Source organism: Python bivittatus, unplaced genomic scaffold (assembly GCF_059951505.1).
Source record: "Python bivittatus isolate LINGU-HERP-01145 unplaced genomic scaffold, Pbiv_v1 ctg000690_np1212, whole genome shotgun sequence".
NCBI classification, from domain to species: Eukaryota; Metazoa; Chordata; class Lepidosauria; order Squamata; family Pythonidae; genus Python; species Python bivittatus.
This window is the reverse complement of record NW_028277096.1, coordinates 5,767,060-5,787,676: the sequence shown is the minus strand read 5'-3', so window position 1 is coordinate 5,787,676 and position 20,617 is coordinate 5,767,060. Positions and strand designations below refer to the sequence as shown.

General features: G+C 42.6%; 2 protein-coding genes across 3 annotated transcripts in view; one reads left to right on the top strand and one right to left on the bottom strand.

Annotated features, from left to right (window-relative positions):
- IFT172 (intraflagellar transport 172) overlaps positions 1–16,502 on the top strand; it is a 27,297-nt gene extending 10,795 nt beyond the window's left edge. Inside the window, exons 18-48 of one of the 2 annotated variants that reach the window (XM_007420871.4) lie at positions 7–114; positions 806–890; positions 1,527–1,619; positions 1,709–1,786; positions 1,880–2,128; positions 2,872–2,950; positions 3,620–3,740; positions 3,890–4,034; positions 4,109–4,198; positions 5,077–5,174; positions 5,442–5,577; positions 5,647–5,763; positions 6,064–6,206; positions 6,548–6,641; positions 6,730–6,794; positions 6,882–7,062; positions 8,516–8,625; positions 8,913–9,042; positions 9,416–9,514; positions 10,375–10,484; positions 10,957–11,020; positions 11,444–11,530; positions 12,421–12,537; positions 12,629–12,739; positions 13,093–13,212; positions 13,831–13,926; positions 14,369–14,428; positions 14,513–14,611; positions 14,820–14,973; positions 16,130–16,221; positions 16,367–16,502. In XM_007420871.4, coding sequence (XP_007420933.1) covers positions 7–114; positions 806–890; positions 1,527–1,619; positions 1,709–1,786; positions 1,880–2,128; positions 2,872–2,950; positions 3,620–3,740; positions 3,890–4,034; positions 4,109–4,198; positions 5,077–5,174; positions 5,442–5,577; positions 5,647–5,763; positions 6,064–6,206; positions 6,548–6,641; positions 6,730–6,794; positions 6,882–7,062; positions 8,516–8,625; positions 8,913–9,042; positions 9,416–9,514; positions 10,375–10,484; positions 10,957–11,020; positions 11,444–11,530; positions 12,421–12,537; positions 12,629–12,739; positions 13,093–13,212; positions 13,831–13,926; positions 14,369–14,428; positions 14,513–14,611; positions 14,820–14,973; positions 16,130–16,221; positions 16,367–16,456 — 3,421 coding nt within the window. In that variant the 3' untranslated portion in view covers positions 16,457–16,502. Of the gene's footprint in view, positions 1–6; positions 115–805; positions 891–1,526; positions 1,620–1,708; positions 1,787–1,879; positions 2,129–2,871; positions 2,951–3,619; positions 3,741–3,889; positions 4,035–4,108; positions 4,199–5,076; positions 5,175–5,441; positions 5,578–5,646; positions 5,764–6,063; positions 6,207–6,547; positions 6,642–6,729; positions 6,795–6,881; positions 7,063–8,515; positions 8,626–8,912; positions 9,043–9,415; positions 9,515–10,374; positions 10,485–10,956; positions 11,021–11,443; positions 11,531–12,420; positions 12,538–12,628; positions 12,740–13,092; positions 13,213–13,830; positions 13,927–14,368; positions 14,429–14,512; positions 14,612–14,819; positions 14,978–16,067; positions 16,222–16,366 lie in introns of both variants that reach the window. The other variant, XM_088152492.1, reaches the window with a different exon arrangement.
- Positions 12,630–20,617, bottom strand: part of NRBP1 (nuclear receptor binding protein 1) — a 26,839-nt gene continuing 18,851 nt past the window's right edge. Inside the window, exon 18 of the mRNA XM_007420870.4 lies at positions 12,630–20,500. Coding sequence (XP_007420932.1) covers positions 20,402–20,500 — 99 coding nt within the window. The 3' untranslated portion in view covers positions 12,630–20,401. The remainder of the gene's footprint in view (positions 20,501–20,617) is intronic.

The window sequence follows — 20,617 nt, the reverse complement described above, 5'->3', positions numbered from 1 at the left end:
TTCTAGGGCTGTAGCTTTTTTAGAAACACTGGAGATGTCTGCTGAGACAGAGGCCATGTGGAAAACACTGAGTCGGCTAGCATTGGAGGCCAAACAGCTGCATATTGCTGAAAGGTAAGGGATTTGGTCTGGCAAGCCCCCCAAAAAGTATCTTTTAGAGCTAATCTGGCACTGTCTGAGAATCAGGAGTCTGGTTTCTGACTAATATTTTATTAAAAAGCATAAGCTTTTGTCAGCTGCATCTCACTTCATCAGACACATAGTAGCTAGACTGATGTAGGATTTAAATTGGGATGAGGTAGAGGGGGTGATGGGAGAAGATATATTGGTTACACAAATGCAAGTTACAAAATTTGTTAGTTGGAAAAGATGCTAACAGACTCCTGTTTTTTTGCTACTATAGATTAACACAGTTCTCCTACAATGTCACTCAGAGAGCAGTCCACTTAAACCAAGGAATCTCTTTTGATTCAGTCTGCCATCTTTCATGAAATAGCCACCTTGGTTAGATTGTCATTTCTGCTTGTTAACAGTCTTGCTTGCTCACCTCTTTAACAGTTACATTTTTATGAATTTCCTTTAGAGTAGTTCCCAGGTATGAGGTAGAAGCCACTTCATTCTCTTATCCACTTTAGACCACAGAAACTCACAACCCTTTGTATTTATATATTGGTTGTTGGTTGGTTGTATTATTATTATTATTATGTGTTTATGCTCTATGCCACCCAGAATCACACTGAGTTGGGTGACCTTATAAATCTTGAAATAAATAAATAAAATAAACCCTAAGAATATTTTCTTTCAGGTGTTTTGCTGCTCTCGGACAAGTATCTAAGGCTCGATTTCTCCATGAAACAAATGAGATTGCTGACCAAGTGGCCAAGGAATATGTGAGTGAAATGCAAGGCTTGCATTTGCTGTTTTATTCCCCTGTCCCCTAGGTTTACCTACCATGCTCCTGCATCTCCCTTTCCCTTCAATCAGGGTTTCCCAAATTGTGAGGTGTTACCTCCCTTGGGGAGGTACAGACAGAATCTGGGGGAGGTGTGAAGAACCTTTTAGTTACATCTGTGTTTCTCAACCTTGGCAACTTTAAGATGTGTGGACTTCAACTCCCAGAAATCCCCAGTGAGTATGCTGGCTGGGGAATTCGGGAGTTGAAGTCCACCCATCTTAAAGTTGCCAAGGTTGAGAAACACTGAGTTACATTGTTACAATAAATTCACTTTTCCCAACTATTCATTTTATTGTTTTCATAGTTCATTTGTGTTCATTTTGGTGTTTGGATTTTTAGGGGAGGTATGTACATTAAGATTACAGTAAAGGGAGGTGTGATGGCAAAAGGTTTAGGAACCCCTGCCTTAAAAGGAAAGAGGAGCCTACTAGTCCAATAGAGCATTGGTCAGATCTGGGTTCTCCTTGCACTTGGCTGGTGCTTAACTTATGTGGATGGGGGAGGGGGGAAATCTGTTCTTCCTATAGTTTGAGAAAGACGTCTCCTTTTCTGTTTAACTGCTTGCTTTTAGGGAGGGGACGGCACAGACTATTATCAGGTCCGAGTCCGCCTGGCTATGTTAGAAAAAAACTACAAGCTAGCAGAGATGATCTTTCTGGAGCAGGTGAGTCTGGCAGCAGGGATTGCTTATCACTGATACTCCATCCCTCACGCCTCTCTATGCCCTAACACTTGTTATTTCCCCTGCTGTAGAATGCTGTGGAGGAGGCCATGGAGATGTATCAAGAGCTTCACATGTGGGATGAATGCATCTCAGTGGCAGAGGCAAAAGTAAGAGAGGCACTGAGGGCTTAAGACTGTGAGTTTCTGTGATGATGTGATATCCCCTCCTCTATACTGTTGTCCTTTCTCTCTCTCTCTCAGAGCCATCCTGCGTTAGAAAAGTTGCGTCAAAGCTATTATGAGTGGCTTCTGCAGACACAGCAGGAGGAACGGGCTGCTGAAGTGCAGGAGAGCCAAGGGGACCTGCAAGCAGCCATTGGCCTCTACCTGAAGGCTGGGCTACCAGCTAAAGCAGCACAGCTAGCCATGGACCGAGAGGAGCTGCTGGCCAATACTGACCTCATCAATCGTATTGCTACAGCCCTCATTCGAGGGGAGCTTTTTGAGCAGGTGGGGCATCTGTTAGACTTCAGAATGGTCAATAAATATACAGCCTCTTTAATCACATTGTTATATTCCTCTTTGTTGTGGTGTTGGTAGGTATGCTTGTTTTCTTCCTTTCATTTTCTTCAAGGTTGTAGTTGACAGCATCTTGGCAGATCTTCCCAATGTTATCTAGGCTGTAGATGATAACCTTTTGTCTTTTTGAGGGTTCAAGTTGTGGCCCAAGATGAAAAAAAGAACCACACTTTTATTAAGCCAAAGGAATGGTAAGAAGTTCTTCTACAGGTCATTCTAGCAAAGAGGGTACACAGTATATTTTAATTCATTAAATCTTGCAAAGTTACCCTCTCTTAATTTGGTTGATTACTATTTTCTCCCAAACATCCCTTTTTAAATTATAACTGGACTGTTAGTATGAGGCTGAGAAGTTGGTCAGTGTTCAAGGCACTTTTAAAATATTTCTCATATCCCCTCTAGGCTCTCAGGCTCTGTTGCTGCAATGATTTGCAAAATACAAAGACTTTTGTAGTGATGCCTTGGAGCAGTGAGACTTGTCATAATTCCATGTGAAAAATAGAGTGATCTAGGGAGTCAGTGGGGTTCATCTGATAGCAGAAAGGAATTTGATAGACGTTACTGTGCTTACTGAATACTTCCTGAATAAAAAGTGATCTGCCTCTGAAAATTGGGTACTGTTTGGCAGTTTTTCTCTGGTAAGCTTTCGATTGATGCAGTTTTCCTTTACTCAGGCTGGGGAGCTCTTTGAAAAAATTCGGAACCCACAGAAAGCACTGGAATGCTATCGCAAGGGCAACTCATTTCTGAAAGGTAAGAGAGAGGGAGGAGGGCTCTTCTGATGTTTCACCTTGGCTGTACGTTACAGCTTCTCAATTTCATATTTTGTTTTGATTATGCATTTGTATTGAATGTTTATTGAAAACTTTTAATATTAGAAGGCAGAACAAAATCATTTACAGATAGTCCTCGTTTAGCGACCGCAATTGGGATTGGCAACTCAGTTGTTAAGTGAAGCAGTCACTAAGTGAAAATCACATGACTGTGACTGTCCTTATGATTTTACTTCAGTTTTCCTTTGCTTCTTGCTACTTCCTTCATCTGAACTGGGGTTATTTCTTTTTCTCTTTGAGGATATCTTGGTATGAGGTAAATAAGCAAGTGAAAATAAGAGCAGAGAGATGCTGTGAAGGTCATAAATGTGAGGACTGGTCACTTGTTTTAGCACCATTATAACTTTGAATGGTCACTAAACAAGGCAGTCACTAAGTGAGGACTACCTGTACAGCAAGTCTTTTTCATGGCCAAAAAACTCAAAAAGAAAAGAGGATCATGGGAATAGATATTTAGAAATTGGTTTGCAGTATCTTCCCTGACCTTGGATTGCCAGATTTAGGTTCTGCATACTTCTTATAAGAGACTTGTCCCAGAACTGGTCCCTCTAGTTCGCCTTACATGCTCATTTGCTTTCTTTCCCTGCAGCAGTAGAGCTGGCTCGTTCAGTTTTTCCAGCAGAAGTAGTAAAGCTGGAGGAGAGCTGGGGAGACCACCTTGTGCAACAGAAGCAACTGGATGCAGCTATTAACCACTACATTGAGGCCAGGTAACAGTTGTGGAGAGTATGCTGACTAGACTCTTTTGGGCCTCCTTTCTTGTAGTAACTGGTACCCTGAATATTGTATGTTGGACTGGCACCCATGATCAGGATGGGTCCTATGGGAGCCTTGCTCTAAGGAATGTGACCTTTTCCAGGTGTGCTATCAAGGCCATTGAAGCAGCCATTGGGGCACGGCAGTGGAAGAAAGCTATATACATCCTTGATATGCAGGATAGGAAAACAGCAGCCAAGTATTACCCCAAAATTGCCCAGCACTATGCAGCCTTGCAAGAATATGAGGTAACAACTTTCTCCCTCCACACACCCTCATCCACTGACACAATGGAAAAATAACAAGCTATCTGTCCCTTTAGATAGCAGAGGAGCTATATGTCAAAGGAGACCACATCAAGGATGCCATTGATATGTACACACAAGCTGGGCACTGGGAAAAGGCACATAAGGTAAGACACTCCAGGAAAATACCCATTTGTGTTCAGTGAATGCTGGAAGAGCATAGTACCACTTTGGATTTATTCATGACCGATTGTCCCACCAAAAAATGCTTAAAATTCAAGTGGTCTAACATAGGAACAAATACACTACAGATCACAGACATAAGGATGTAAGGGTTGGAAGGGATCTTTGAGAACTTCTAGTCTAATGCCCTGCCTGTGCGGAGTCTACTACTACTGCACTCCCAATATGTGGCTTCCTGCTTCTGTTTAAATACTTCCAACCACCTCCATGAACAATTTGTTCCATTGTTGAACAGCTCTTATTGTTAGAATTTTTCTCCTGATGTCAAGCTGAAATATACTTCACTGTAATTTAAATCCATTGTTTCTTTCCCTTTATTCTGCAGTAGCTCTGAACAATTCTGCCCCCCATTCTACATGACAGCCCTGTAATGCTTGAAAGGAACTATCATGTCCTCCGTCAGTCTTCTCTTCTCCTAGCTAAACATATTTAATGCCTTCAGCCATTCCTCATAAGTTTTTTCTTCCAGGCACCTTATCTGGACACACTCTCACTAGACATGTTCCAGTTTGTCAGTGTCTTTCTTAAAATGCATCCAGAATTGAATGCAATATTCTACTGTATAAGTGCATTCTGGTCAACCCAGAACAGAGAAGAATGATGCATTAAAAGGTCCATATGTTCCCAGCTCCAGAAAGTGCACTTGGAATAACATTTGCTATGGGCGGGAGGAACATTTTGGTTTGGCTGGCATTGTTTTCCAGAATGATACAAAATGGGGCATTGGACATCTCGTGTGTGTGTTTGGAGAGGGGGAGTTTATCCTTTTGTGCCTGGGCCTAGCTCCCACATCTCCTTGCAGCTAGCATCAAAATGTATGAGGCCAGAGGATGTATCAGTGCTGTACATTACACAAGCCCAGGAGATGGAGCGGCAGGGAAAGTACAAGGAGGCTGAGAGGTGAGAGGTGTTTCAGTTCTATACTCTTGAAACCAGGAGAATGGAATGTGTAACAGAGGGTGAGGGGAAGGAAGAGTGGGGAGGCTTCCAGCTGGTATGAGTAATCTATTAAGCAGAACTCTTGAGGAGATAGCAGTGAATCCCACAGGCTGCACTTTTTCGGATTTTTTTAATTTGTCAAGTTGTAATGCCTAGAATCAAGGTAGTACTAGGTGGGATCCTTATTTAGGGTACAACATTTTCAGTGCCAAGCTATGTTTTTTCCAGGCTCTACATAACTGTGGATGAACCAGACTTGGCCATTACAATGTACAAGAAGTGCAAGATGTATGATGAGATGATTCGCCTGCTGGCCAAATACCACAAGGATCTACTGAGTGATACACATTTGCACTTGGGCAAGGTAAAGCATTTGGGGATAAGTAACAGAAGAAAAGCAGGTTTGGTGGTTACCCTCTGACTTATTTTGCAGGAACTGGAAGCTGATGGGCATCTGCAGGAGGCTGAATATCATTACCTTGAAGCCAAGGATTGGAAGGCAGCTGTAAACATGTATCGTGTGAACAATATGTGGGACGAGGCCTACAGGGTAAGGGCAGCATACTCGACTCCTCTTGGTACAACAGCTGGAGCATGAGCTCTCTAAGCTGTTCCAGGCTGAGCCTAGGAGCTAAGTATGCTCCAGAATCACATTACAAGCATACTCTGTACCTGTAGGCTTACTGCATTGCCTTAAAGAGTGCAGCATTGGGGGGTGCCAGGAGTATATGTGCACAAAAAAAAGGCTAAAGGATGGCCATTCTCATTAAACCTTGGGAAAGATACCTTTGATGGGCAGCAACTGTAGGTTGCTCTAGACTCAATTGTCCTTCCTTTTGATCTGAGACAGGTAGCCAAAGCTCATGGTGGAGCAAATTCCCACAAGCACGTGGCCTTCTTGTGGGCAAAGAGCCTTGGTGGGGAGGCTGCTGTGAAACTCCTCAACAAATTTGGACTTCTGGAAATGGCCATTGACCATGCAGCTGACAACAAGTGAGCGGCAAGGAGAAAAAAACTTACTGGTGCATCCGAGCAAGGCCTCCCATTAGAAAAGAGGCAAGATCCCACCATGCCTTGTTTTGTGCCAGAGGTTCCCAAGGGGCAGGACCTGTCCATGGGTTTCAACAAGGCATGGGATTCTGCAGTTACTACAGGTGCCCTTTCTTGTGTGGCTTGAGTGGGTCTTCTTGCTATGCTTCTTTTGTAACCAAGTTTGTTTTAACCTCATGTGACAGTTGCCCAACAGTGGTATATAGTTTTTACTCTGCTGGAAATTGGAGTGGCTGGGATGGGAGACATACTTCCTGCTTCCACCTCCTTTTCTTTTTCCATAGCATTTTTGACTTTGCCTTTGAGTTGGCTAGACTCTCCCTGAAGCAGAAGCTGCCTGAGATCCACTTCAAATATGGCTCTTTCCTGGAAGATGAGGTAGAGTCCCTTGTGTTACTTAATGGTTGCTCTCTTTCCTGGAGTAATGCCAGTTATGTGCTGAATATGTTACCCTTGTTAAATGCAGGGCAAGTTTGAGGAGGCAGAGGTGGAATTTGTGAAGGCCGGGAAGCCTAAAGAGGCAGTTCTAATGTGAGTGCTCCTCCACCCTCCTATGATACTCTCTCCTTTCTGTGTCTGTCTGATTCCAGTGACTTAATGTGCTCTCTGCTTATTTAGGTATGCTCATGCCCAGAACTGGGCTGCTGCCCAACAAGTAGCTGAAGTCCATGACCCAGAGAGTGTAGTGATTGTGCTAGTTGGTCAAGCTGATGCTGCCTTCAAGCAAAAGGAGTTCCAGAAAGCAGAAGCTTTGCTGCTGCGTGCTCAGCGACTCGACCTAGCTGTGAAACACTACAAGGTAAATAGAAAAACACCAGGATTGCTCTATTTGGCAAATAGCTTTGGTTGGGTTGGAAGATGTTCAGTAGACTCTGGTCCTGCATGAAATTCACCACAGGTGGCTTTTTAAACCCAGAGTTGCTACCCAGTTGTTATTCTATTGTTGTGAGGGAGCCACTCTACTCAGACCAAACCCTATCTTATCAAAGCTACCTAGGGATTCCCAAAGGAACTGACCTCCATTCTACTGCTCTCTGCCACCAGACTGTGACTGAAACATGATGGCATTTCTTTGATGATGGGTGCAGTAGATGAAATGGGACCCCAGAGAAAAGGCACACTAGCCAGGAGGAGGAAATGATTGCTTCTCCTGTTCTCCCTAGCTATGTCAAAGATGCTGGTGGCCAACAGCACAGGCACTGGCATATTAACAGAGACCATGCTGGTTTTGAATGATCCTTTGCAAATCAAACATACCCCAAAATATCCTGTTTGAAAAGGATGTGCTACCCTAACATCCAGAAGATTTCTTGTGTAGTAGTCCTAGCAATAGAGTAATGCAGGTAGTCCTTGATTTACAACAGCAATTGGGACCAGAATTTTCATCGCTAAGCCATGTGGTTGTAAAGTGCGACCACATCACTTAGTGATGGCAATCCCTGCAGTCCCAGTTGCCGTCGTTAACTGAATCCCACAGTCATTAGGCAAGACTGTGGGATTCAGTTAATGATGGCAACTTGCACTGCAGGGATTGCCATTAGACAAGGCAACTTCCTGCTGCCTTCCCATAACCAAAGTCAACAGGGAAACCAGTAGGAGGTTGCAAGTGCCAGGCTGGCAGGCAGGCAAGTGGTTGCTGCTAGGTGGGGGAGGGAGCAAGGGGGTGCACAGTGGAGGCGTTGCAAGGGTTGGGGGGGGTGTTAGGGTACAGCGCAGGTTGGGGAAGGTGCGGCACAGGTCAAGGACGGTGCGTGAGGTTGCAGCACAGGTTGGGGAGGGTGCATGGGAGTGCATGAATGGCCAGCACTGTGTGAGTGCAGAGAGGCTGGGGGAGGGTGCACAGGTGGGGGAGACTTACTGCAGTGACTTGTGACCTTCCTTACTGGCTTCCCTATTTACTTTCTGGAGAAACTAGCAGGGAAGGTTACAAATGGCAATCACATGATCACGGGGCGCTGCAACTGGTCATAAGTGCAAACTGATTGCCAAGCACCCAGATCACAATCACGTGATGCAGGGGTGCTAGAATGGCCAGAACTCCGAGGACCAGTTGCAACCACCATTTGTTCAGTGCCATTGTAACTTCGAATGGTCGCTGAATGAATGGTTGTAGATCGAGGACTACCTGTAGTTCTCAAAGATGTAGTTTAAAGTTAAAATTATTCCTTTTTTCCTGAGGAAGGGCGTAATTAGAGGAGTTTCTCCCTTTCTCCTTTGCCAAGTAAGGAGACCTTCATGATTCCTTTCCCCAGGAGGCTGCTATGTGGACTGATGCCCTCCGAATCTGTAAAGAATTTCTGCCTGGAGATCTGGAGGCTCTACAGGAAGAGTATGAACGGGAGGTGGCTAAAAAAGGGCCCAGGTATGTAGGACATGAGAGGTATGGGAAAGGTTCTGGAAGCTGGCTTGCTGGCAGGCAAAAGTCACTCAGCACTAAGATTAAGGTTGTGCTTCCCAGATACCTAGTCATTAGCCTTCTTTTATTGTGAACTAATTGCTTTGAAGGACCAGGATCTTCTCAGCCTTTGAGCTGTCACTGGGACTCTCCTTCTAATTCTGTTGGGTGCAAGATGGGAGTTTCAACATTTAAGCTCTAGGGAATCTCCTGGCCCCTTTCTGGACATTGACTAAGATTCTGTTGATTGGTAGGGGCATTGAGGGCCTCCTGGAGCAGGCACGTGAGTGGGAGCAAGCAGGCGAATATGCCAGGGCTGTGGACTGCTATCTCAAAGTGCGGGACTCCAGCAACAATGCATTGATGGAAAAATGTTCCATGAAGGTAGGAAATTGCTCCAGATTCACAGTGCTTTCCCTATTTATTGCATTTGAGGTCGATTGAATGCAAAGAATGTACTTGAATGAGACAAGTGGGGAAAAGGTTGGAAATGGAAAGAAAGGGAGAAAAGTTCTTTTGGCAAGTGGTGACTTTCTAAGGTCAGTTGTACCTCTGCTTCTTTCTTACATTCAAGCTAGGTCTGCCTTTTGATCGTCATTATTCAGTTGCTCTTTTTTCCAGAAGTTCAAAATTCCAAATTGTCTCTGATGGAGTACTGTAAACTGTAAATTTTGGCAAACAGAGACAAACTCTGCAGAAGGAAAAGATACTGTACAAGGGACATTTCTTCATTTGTGAATGCTTCCTTTCATGGTAGGCAGCTGAACTTTCTATCAAGTTTCTTGGCCAGCCTCGGAGCATTGAGGTGATGCGGACAGTGGGACCCCAGCTGGTCAGCATCGGCAAGTTCAATGTGGTAAGAGCAAGGCTCTGAAGGGCAGTTTATCTGCTGGTCTCATCTGTGACCTGGGGGCTAAAAAGAATATTTTCTCTCTGCCCTTCTTGATGCCTAGAGCACTGAAGACTTGAGAGAGAACTGGAAAAAATTGAGTTGGTTTTTTTTCAGTGTTTTTTTTTAAAGATTGGAAAGTGGACAAAGAGGACAAAAATACCCCAATGAAATATTTTTTTAGAATAATGAAAGTGATGAAACATATTTTCTATTGTAATAGGAAGTATTTTATGTATACAGAGACCAATCAGTGCAGTCCAATTCTCCAATGCTAATACAAAATGAATTTCTGTCCCCAGAGGGCAAAATGCTGTTTTCACCAATGAAGGAGGAAGGATTTGTTTTGGTTGGGCTTTTCTGTTCCTGACTTTATCTAGAGGTTGGTGGATCTGTTCTTGAGTAGACCTCAAAGGATAGAAGCACAAAGGAATGCCAAGACAAAGTTTTAAAAACCTTTAAAACTAAATCAAATTGCTAAAAGTAGTCACTGATGAAATTACAGTTTTACATTTAATAAATATTCCAAGCATAATTGCATGGGGAAACGTCATACATATTCTCCTACATGTTTTTAACTTAACAAAGCGAACTTGGATAATTAATTATGGTATGCAAATGAATATTGCATATATTTTAATTTTCTCAACATTTCCATTTTTTTTCTAAAAGTTTTTTTTCTTAGTTTCAAAATTTCTGGAAATTTTACATCTCTACTGAGGCCAGACATGTGCAACAAGCCCACAACTCTTCTGTACAGCCCCAACCCTCATACCTACTTCTATTACGATGCATCAACAGATTTCTCATTCCTATCCCATCCTCAGGCAGCAGAGCTATACCTCAACCTCGACCTAATCAAGGAAGCCATTGATGCATTCATGGAGGGGGAGGAGTGGAACAAAGCTAAGCGTGTGGCCAAGGAACTTGACCCCAGGTACGGAACTCTACTTCTGAGAGGGATTTGCAAATAATACACTTTGCATAAGAACATGACAACACTGCTTATGTGGAAGGCTGTCAGTTTCTCAGGCCCACTGCTGTATCCTCTGGCTGATAATATATTTTGGGCATAGAAAGATCTTTCATTCCTAGCCTTGCTGCTCTCTGTAACAAATGGGCCATGAGAAAGGAACTTGGAGCATTTCCTAGTCTAAGTGCAACCTACAACCATTTATGGTCTCTTCGCAATCATTCACTTTACTGCTGAAAATGTAAGCAAAGGAGCTTATCTTCAGTTTGCCTCTAAGATCCAGAAAATTAATTTCTTACTGAGGCCAATTGCTGGAGTGAAGTACGTAGCACTCTCATTGTTGACTGCTTCAGAGTGTGTGTTTGGCTGTGGATTGCAAAGGGTGTCACCTTATTACTAAGATAGAAATGACAAACCCTTCCTTTCCCTGTGGCAGATATGAAGAATATGTGGATCAAAACTATAAGGAATATCTCAAGGATCAAGGCAAAGTCGATTCGGTGAGAAGGAATCTGAGTGGGATGAAGGGGAAGGTGGGAGGCACAGAAAGTTGGGAGAGAACTTTGAATAACTTGAAGAATCTTTACATCTATATAAATAAAAATGAGACAAACTTTTAAAGTGCAGCTTAAATTGAATACATCTATCATTTCCTCTATCAGTGATTATTTAGAAAAATATTAAAAACTGACTGGTTAGTCAAAAACTAAAGGGTTGGGAAAGGCAGTGAAATTCTAAATCAAAACTATTGGCAGCTGCTATTACACAGTCTTAATGCAGGCCAAATATATTATTTGGCAGTTCTAGAAGGGGACTAGAGAATATGAGGTGGGGTTAGGTGTACAGATAGAACTGCCCAGGTTGGTAGTGCTGTCTCATTATTGTTTCAGTGACTGACTTATCAGCTGATCTCTCTTTGACAGCTTGTGGGAGTGGATGTTATGGCTGCCCTTGATATGTATGTGGAGAGGGGACAATGGGAGAAGTGCCTGGAAACAGCTGCCAAACAGGTATGTGAAAGGTCCCAAGTGGCTCTTCTATGAAAGGGGCCAAATGTCATCAGAAAGGCTGACCACACACCTAAGCATAAATGCCTTAGTTTCCCAAAAGATGTCCAAAATATTGATAGTTTGGTAGATCTGAAGAACCAAGGGAATTGAGTCCAGGTTCCCCCACTGCTTTAGTTAGGGCCAAAGCCCCGGGGTAAGACAAAGATCTGTCTGCAGAAGGGACTAGAAAGAAATTGTCACTCAACTATAGCATGAGTCACATAAAAGTGAGACGGGTGGTTATATAAATCAAATGAATAAATAATCGAAGTCCATGAGGTCCCCACTCTGCTGGCATTCCAGAAAGCCTTAAAGACCAGGGTACTCTCCCAGGCCTTGGGTTACGGTGGTTCCCCCAGCCCCCAACAGATTGTGTATGGTTAGAAGGATCTGCCATTGCTTCTTGTTATTTATTTTTATTCTGTTGGTTGTATGGTATACTACCCAGGGTTGGTTTGGAGTTGGGCATTTAATTCATTTAATTGAATAAATTAAATCAAATCAAATCATCAAGGCATCATGTTCAGCCTTCAGGAGAAATAACTGACATTTCTGTTGGACCCAAATTGATATTGCCTGTTAGTTGTAGTTCTGGCTGCTTCCAAAACTCTTGCACAGCATTGATTGGGATAAAACTGGATTTCAGAACTGGTGAATGGAGATTCAGTTTGGATAGAATGCAAACAAGGCAGAAGTTTGCTTTTTTCAGTAGGAAATAGGAAACACTAAGGCTATAGTCACCAAGAAAGGAATTCTCCTACTACTTGACCAGGCCAATTTCTCATAATGAAAAACTCTTATTTGTTTTATAGTTTTCTGTATTATTTTCTTCCTCTTTTGGCTTCTTATAGAACTATAAGGTGCTGCATAAATATGTGGCTCTTTATGCCACACACTTGATCCGTGAGAGCAGTTGGGACAAAGCTTTGAGCCTCTATGTCCAGAACGGTGCTCCCGCCAATGCCCAGGTAAGAGATGTACTCCAAGCTGGCTTCTTTCTACATAGAAAATTTGCTTGCTTCCGCTCAGAGCAAAGCTCTTCCCATATCTTCTCTTCAGAATTTCAACATTTATAAACGACTCTTTGTGGAAATGATGAATGCAGCCAACATGAACAGGCCAGAGGCTTATCACAGCTGGGCTGATTTGCGGAATATGCTCTTCAGCCTGGTGAGTACAGCTTAAAGCAAATGTATGATGTACCATCAATTGTGAAGTGCCTGTCCTTCACTTTACTCCTCTGTGCTGCTGCTGCTACCATATAGGTTTTCCTAAATAGATTAGAGCTGCAGCACAAAATATCTGTGTGGTACCACTCCCTAGATTCTCAGATAGAGCAGTCTTTTCACTAATCTATTACCCAATCTCTTTGATGGGTAAACAAAGTGTATAGCTGGCCCTAAAAGAGGCCAGAATCTGCTATTTTTCTTTCTTCAACAAATATACAAGAAAAAGCAATTTTTTCCCATTTAAGGTGACTGTGAGAGTCTAGCAAACTAATATGATCCCTTTTTTTTTTGCAGTGTGAAAATTTAGGGAAGTCAAGTGAAGCCAATTCACCAGCTCATGAGGAGTTTGAAACCATGTTGCTTATATCCCACTACTATGCTACCCGATCTGCAGCCCAAAGCATCAAACAGCTGGTAAGGGAAGAGTGGCAGGCAGGTCAAAAGAACCCAACCTGTTTACTAGTTTCTGGCTTGTTCCTGAACCTAGGTTCCTTACTATCTCACTTCCCTATGCATGGAATTCTGATTGCATTATCTTTGATAAAAAGAATTGCTTTGTTAGTTCAGCTTCAGATTTGGATGACTTCCAAGTTTGTGGGTCTTGTGCAACTGGCAATCAAGTCTGGTCGCGTAGGTGTCAGGCATGAAAGGATAGTTCTTGTGACATGGTTGTCAGCCAATGTTTGTTTGCAACATAACTTTCTCATGAAGAGTCCTACTTTCAGGGCTCTTCCCTTTTTGATTCATTGTATTTTTCACTTTGTGCGAAAATCAAATTGTAATCTTGATATCTAAGTTCCTTTTCTGAGATTTTGGAGGGAGAGGGTGACCATATCTCTTAACTCGTTTAACTTATGAGTTAACAACTGCAGGCAGCATGTTTATAAACAAGACAAGGGTAGGGCAACTAGCTCAACTTGAATAGAGACTTCTTCCGTCTGAGAGGAAGAGCTGGCCAGTCTGAGGATGTGCATTCTCTTAAGAATGAAAGCTAGGGAGCAGAGACTGAGATTTGTGGCTTTTTGCCCCCAGGAAATTGTGGCAGCCAAGCTCTCCATCTCTTTGTTACGTCATACTGAGATCATCCCAGCAGACAAGGCCTTCTATGAAGCAGGGACAGCAGCTAAGGTGAGGAGCAGCAAGCTGATGATGCTAATAATGTGTGTGTAGAATAGTCATGTCCAGGTAGCTTGGCTGGGAAATACCTGGCCAGTTAATGCCAAATAAGGTCCTTGTATACTTCTTAGGAATGTGACCAGTTTGCTCTGATTTCCTCAGGATTCCACCTCTCATATTCAGAATCACCTTTAGAGCTCACCCTTCAATCAGATGATCTCTAGAACATCTTAAAGATGACTAAAGCGTTTTACAGTATAGTAATGGCTAAATGATCAAGAGAACTGAAGCAGAGATCAGAGAAATGATCAAGAGAACTGGAGGCCAAGCAGCCTTAGCTTGAAAAAGTTTGAACACTCTTGCCATGTTGACACTGAAATCAGTTTTGACATTTGGCAGAGAATTGGGAAAGATCATTCCAGCTCCAGTTCATTCTTCTCTTTCATCTTTCCAGGGAGTTGGTTGGGAGAATATGGCTTTTATCTTCCTGAACCGTTTCCTCGATTTGACTGATGTGAGTTTTATTTGAGACCCTCAAGATTGGGGGAGAGGGAAGGGGGCTCCATATTTTTCCTTCTGATGTTGATTGCTCTATTAGGCAATTGAAGAAGGCTCCCTTGATGCTCTAGACCACTCAGACTTCCAGAATACAGATATCCCTTTTGAAGTGCCACTACCTGCCAAGCAACATGTCTCAGTAAGTGTTGCTGTCATACACCTGTGTAGTCCCAGCCCATGTGTATTTTGAGCAAGGAAGGCAGTATTTCTAAGAGGCCTTGGAAATGGATATTCCTTGCCTGATTCCCAGTCCAGCTAATACAGTCATTTCCACCATCCATCCCCAAGTGCTATTACTGCTACCCACTTTCCATTCATTCTGTGTGCCATATGTCTATCTGCTCTAGGAAGAGCAGCGCGAGGAGATCCGTGACTGGGTTCTTACTGTCTCCATGGACCAGCGGTTAGAACAGGTGCTACCACAAGACGAACGTGACACTTATGAAGCCTCTCTGGTGGCAGCAAGCACAGGTGTGCGTTCCCTGCCCTGCCTTATCACAGGTGAGCAGAGCAGTGTGGCATTTCAGCATGGCTGAAGCTGTATTAAAAGAGTATTACACCCTCTTCCCTCCATAAAAGATTTTCAAATGGTGCCTCCTCCCATATAAACTTGCCCACATTTTCTGACCCTACTCTGATCTACTACTAAGAGTACAAGGGGAGGAAAAGTCTTTTTTATGGTTGTCCCATAATTCTTTAGACAGTCCCTCTCTTCCAAGCTCCTGACAGAAAAATACATGGTACTGTTTTTGCTTCTCTTCAGAAGAATGTTAAACTTACTTCTACTCTGCATTTGATTTCTTTTAATATACCATGCTTTTAACTAAGGTGTTTGTTACTATTCAATTTTTTTGATTACTATATTTTTATTTTAGCATTTACTTCTGTATATTTTTAGTTGCAATTTTTTACCTTGAAAGGTTATAATTTTAGGCATTTCTTTTTTTTTTTTAATCACATCCACAGTTCTGACTAGTGATGAAGTTTCATCACTGAAGAAAACCAAGCTGGCCTGATTGAGACCATGAGTCCATTCTTAGTTATCTGCAACTATTCTATTCTCTGGCTGCTTTTTAAAAATAATTCATTGCATTATTTGTGACAGGCAATAAAAACAAGACAGAAACAATAATGACATTCAGAATGAATTAATCTAACTATAAGGATTGCCCACAGTCATTCAAAACAAAGATACAGTGGAATAAAATAAGGGGCCAAGTGTACCTGCAGCGGAGGGCTGAATTCCAAAGCATGGGAATAACCGTGGAGAAGGCTTGTCACCTTGCCCACACCCCATGAATTTCACAAGATGGGAGGAATTTCATCAGGACATCCCTAGATGTTTGGACTGGACTGGACAGACTGAGTCACAATTTTGTTAAGATCAGGTCTGATATAATTTTGTGCTATACCATATAGGGGTATATACTCAGCATTTAAGAGAGTCCCAGTTAACCTCTGGTATAATTAAGAGGCTACCCTGAGGTCCAACAGTGCATGTAGGGAGGTTCTGTGTTTGCCAAAATCTGAACAGAGAAATTATTTGCTGGGGAGGAACCTGCTCCTGCAGCTGAGCTTTGCAGTCAATGAGTGAGGCTAATGCTCCAGGCCCTCTTTGTGCCTTTTAATACGTCTTGTTCTCCTTCTCCCCACTCAGGTTACCCTGTACTAAGAAATAGGGTAGAATTCAAGTGTCCTGGCAAAGAGGCAAACAAGGAAAGCTGGAACAAGTTTTTGATGGCAGTCAAGGTAAGGAAGAGAATGAAGGTATAAGAAAGTAAGCTAGCAATCAGAAGCAGAAGAGGGCATAGGACAAGAAGTAGGCAAGCTTACCATATAGACTAAATCCACAAACTTTGATCCCACCCTAGCTTGACTTATGTCTTCCTTGCAGATGTCCCACAGCCCCCCCTGCCAAGATGTTCTCAAGTTCATCAGCCAGTGGTGTGGAGGGCTGCCCAGCACCAGCTTCTCCTTCCAGTGAGTTAGTTCAACCAGAGCTTTCCCCTAAGTCTTTAGCCCCCTTTGGGTATTTATTCTCCCATATTAAATATCTTGTTTATATAATCTATTGTCTGGCTTCTTTAATTGATGTGGCATTTATTATCCATATGTGTCTCAAATGTCCTACAGCTCTAGAGGCAGGAACTCAAGGGAGATGGGAAAAGATATTAAAAAACAGTATGAAAGGGGAGGTTGCAGAAATTGGGCTATAATGGCCATGCTGCATTGGAACAAAGCTCATTGGCACAGGATTGAATTTCCACTAGCAGTAGTAAAGTGCTGCTTCAGCTGGAGCCAACAGGCAACTGCCTCCAATCTGTAGTCATCTGGGCAGTGTGAACTACATGTTGAAGGTGATTATGGTTTTACTCCAACAGATCCAAAGGCATTAGATGAGGAAGAATACTTTAAAGACTGTATATGTTCTCCAAAAGCTAAGCAGGGTCAAACTTGCTTGGTATTTGAATGGGAGACCACTAAGACATTTCAAGGCTATAAATTTAAAAAAATCCTTCAAGAAACCAATCGTGAATAAATTCATGAAGGCATCAGGAGTTGAGCTTGATTCAGGGACTTCTACTTTGACTTGAAAACAGGAGCACCCATAATTAAAACTGTAACACTGTAACATATACCATGCAGGAATTTTAAAAAAAGGTGGGGGGAGCCAATAATAAAAATGAAAGAATAAGACACTTTATCAGGGACTAAAAACATAATTAAAATATCTGATGCCACTTTACAAATTGCCCCGGCCCAGGGCCTGTTGGAAAAACAAGTTTTTAAAGCTGTCCTAAAGGACAGGAAAATTGGGACCATGCAGATATCAGGGGGAATGCTGTTCCAAAGGGTAGGCAGAAGAATAGAGAAGTCACACTTAATGAAGTTCCCATAAGATGGATATTATTTTGTTGATGGGACATGAAGAATGCAAACCCTACCAGATTTTACAAGATAGGCAGAAACAATTGGAGAGAGATGCTCTTGCAGATATCCATGCCCTAAGCTATATAGCTGTGATGTGTTCATCTATACATAGATCAGAATTGTGCAAGCCATGGTATTCCCTGTGACACTCTGTGGAAGCATACTGACACCTTTGAACTTTGGTGTTGGAGAAGACAGCCAAGAAAACAAATCAATGGATCATCAAACAAATCAACCCAATGTTCTTACTTGAGGCATGAATGACCAGGCTCAAATTATCCTATTTCGGAAACATTATTCCAAGACCTAATTCTCTGGGGATGGCTCTAACACTGGGAAAGGTGGAAGGAAAGAGAAAAAGAGGATGACCAGCAGCAAAGTGCATGGATTCAGTTACAGTGGTGATGAGTGCACCCTTGGGAGTCCTGAAAGAACAGGAATAGATCATCATGGAGAAAATCTATTTTTGTGGTTGCTAGCAGTTGAAAACAACTTGATGGCATATATCAATCAATCAAAGCCATGTAGAGCTTTATAGATGACAACCAGCACCATGAATTGCACTGGGAAGCCAACTGGCAATCAGTGCAGCTCACAAAGTAAAAGTGTCAAATGGATCAATTGAGGTGTGCCTGTAATTATGCTGCTACATTCTGAACCAAATGTAACTTCCAAGTGGTCTTCAAGGACAGTCCCATATAGAGCATACTGCAATAGTCCAAACAAGAGGTGACTAAAGTATGAGTGTCTGTGAGCCTTCTCCCAATCCAGAAAATGACATAACTGGTACACAAGATGTAAGGGTCCTCCTGGCCATGGCTTCCACTTGCTTTTTAAGAAATGCAAGTCTAGAAAGAGCCTCAGATTACATACTTGTTCAATCTGGGGAAGTGCAACACCATCCAGAACTAAAACTGGAAAGTTATTGGCAATGGAGGAACTTTGAATCCACACTCAGAGTCTTGCTAGGGTTGAACTGTTCCTCACTATTCAGATCTTAACAGCCTCCAAGCAATGAGATAATCAACTGTGAGTTGGTTAGCTGAAGCTACACATCTTCGTGATCCATTATTGTAAGACAGCCTTTCAAAGTCCTATTTGCAGCTGTGGTAAACCCCACAACAGGTGGTTATCCCTCCTAGTGAAGCCAGTTAGTCCTTCAGACACAGTTTCCTATTGCTAAATGACAATACTGTCTCTATGCTATTCTTGACATGGCAACAATGTGCTCCCTACTGGTTGCAGGTGGTTGGAGAATGTTGACGTGCTAATGAGAGAGGAGCCTTGTTCTTTAGCTTCAAGGTGCAGAATACAATAAAATTACTCCTTCCTCACTTTAAAATGTTTCATCCATTTCAGTTAAAAAGCAGTGATGAGCATGCTATGTAAAATAGTTTGAATTCAGTACAGTTGTTCAAGTTCAAAACTCATTCTTCCATTCCAATCTTACAAAGTATTCCAAACTCACTTCCAAAATGACCAAAACTAGCTCTTTCAATCTTGAAGTCATTTAAATTTAAGCTGTTTTGCACACCAAGTAGTGATGCAGTACTCTTAAGCCTCTTGCACTAGAAAGAAGCTTGTGTTCTTACCTTTGAGGTCCCAGTTAAACAGAATGATACAGGTAAGGAGCAGACACCTGGCCCCCAAGTCAAATTCAGCTGACTGATGTAGAAGCAGCCCAGCGATATGCCTGCATATTAAAAGGGAGCAAGAGCTGCAACTTACAGTCTGCATATTCACCATTAAGTATATGGGATTACAAGTACCTTTTTATCTGCATCAGGAATCACTGCATAAGATAAAAGCAATCACCTCAACACTGTATGGAGGGTTTTTTTCCTGTCAACATAGAGTTGTTAATGAAGTACTCGAAGGGCTTCAGATATCAGCCTACATAAAATCTTATGTAATAATATCTTCTCAAGATATTACCTAGGCAGGTAATAAAATGTTTGCAAATAAAAAAAAAAAAGCATAAAGCACCTTATTCTTTTAACAGATTTTGTGAAACTCTGCAGGAGTTGTTGGTTACTGGAGATTTTGAAATCTTTCTAGTAAAAACATCCAGAGCTAGATAAATTTAAGTAAATCTTAAGGTTCAAATGATACCTTTAAAAATATGAAAGCAGAGACCAAGAAACTTCAGGAGTACAGACAGCACAACACCAACCAATTATGCCTTTTCCCATTGAGCAGGAGATTGGACTAAATGGCTCCTTTTAACTCTGTGATTCTATAATTCCGAAATTCCAATCACAAACAGGTTGCAGCTAATTATTTACAAAACAATTTATTAAAAATAGGAACAGAAATGACACTTGGAACAGCTCCAGCACAGGGAGGGTTGAATTTCACTGATAAACTGGCCCCAAGCCTGCAGGCATAAGATAATATCCTAAAGGAAAGGATGGTTCAACACTGCATTGCCACCTGCTATCTGAACTGGAGCTCCATCTATCTACTTCCTCTACGGACCAGAGAGAACCCTCACACCACACAACAGATGCAGCCAAGGATACTGGAAGCAAGGCTGGTGCATGAAGCAACTGTGGGAAGAAGGGTCCATCTGGAGAGGGATAAGGCAATGACTGTGGGGCTAGAGAGTGCATGTGTGACGTGGAGGGCCAGCATGGGATGGGGTAGAACTTAACTTCTCCATCACCCACCCACCCCCTTTAAATAACAAGACAGACATCTGTGCTGTGCAAAAAAACTCTGTACAATTCAAGCAAACGAAAACTCCATGCATGTGAGCCCAAAAGGAGGGAGAGGGAAGGAAGGCCATTGGCCACAGGGGAAATAATACTGACAAGGCACACAGCCCTCCCCCCCCCACCTTGCCCCCCTGCCTTTAAGAGTGGCAGCGATTGTCTGCAGGACCTGGCTGTAACACATGCGGGAGGCACATCCAAGCTGGCAACGGTGGTGGCAGCGGCTTAGAGTAGTACCCTACACAGATGCAGAGCAGGGACACCTGCTAGCAGCAAGATGGCCATTATGATGACACAGTGACAGCTGCCAGTGCCCCATTCCGCGAGTAGAAGAACTTGTTGAATGCCTCTTCAAGTAAACAGCTAAGCCGGCTCTGATCAGCCTACAAAGGAGTGGAAAAAGCACTGTAAGATAACATATCCCTATACTCCTACTGGCTATAATGAGGTTCCCCAGAAATAGAGAAAATAAGTCTTTTTGTGAACAGGACTGAAACGTA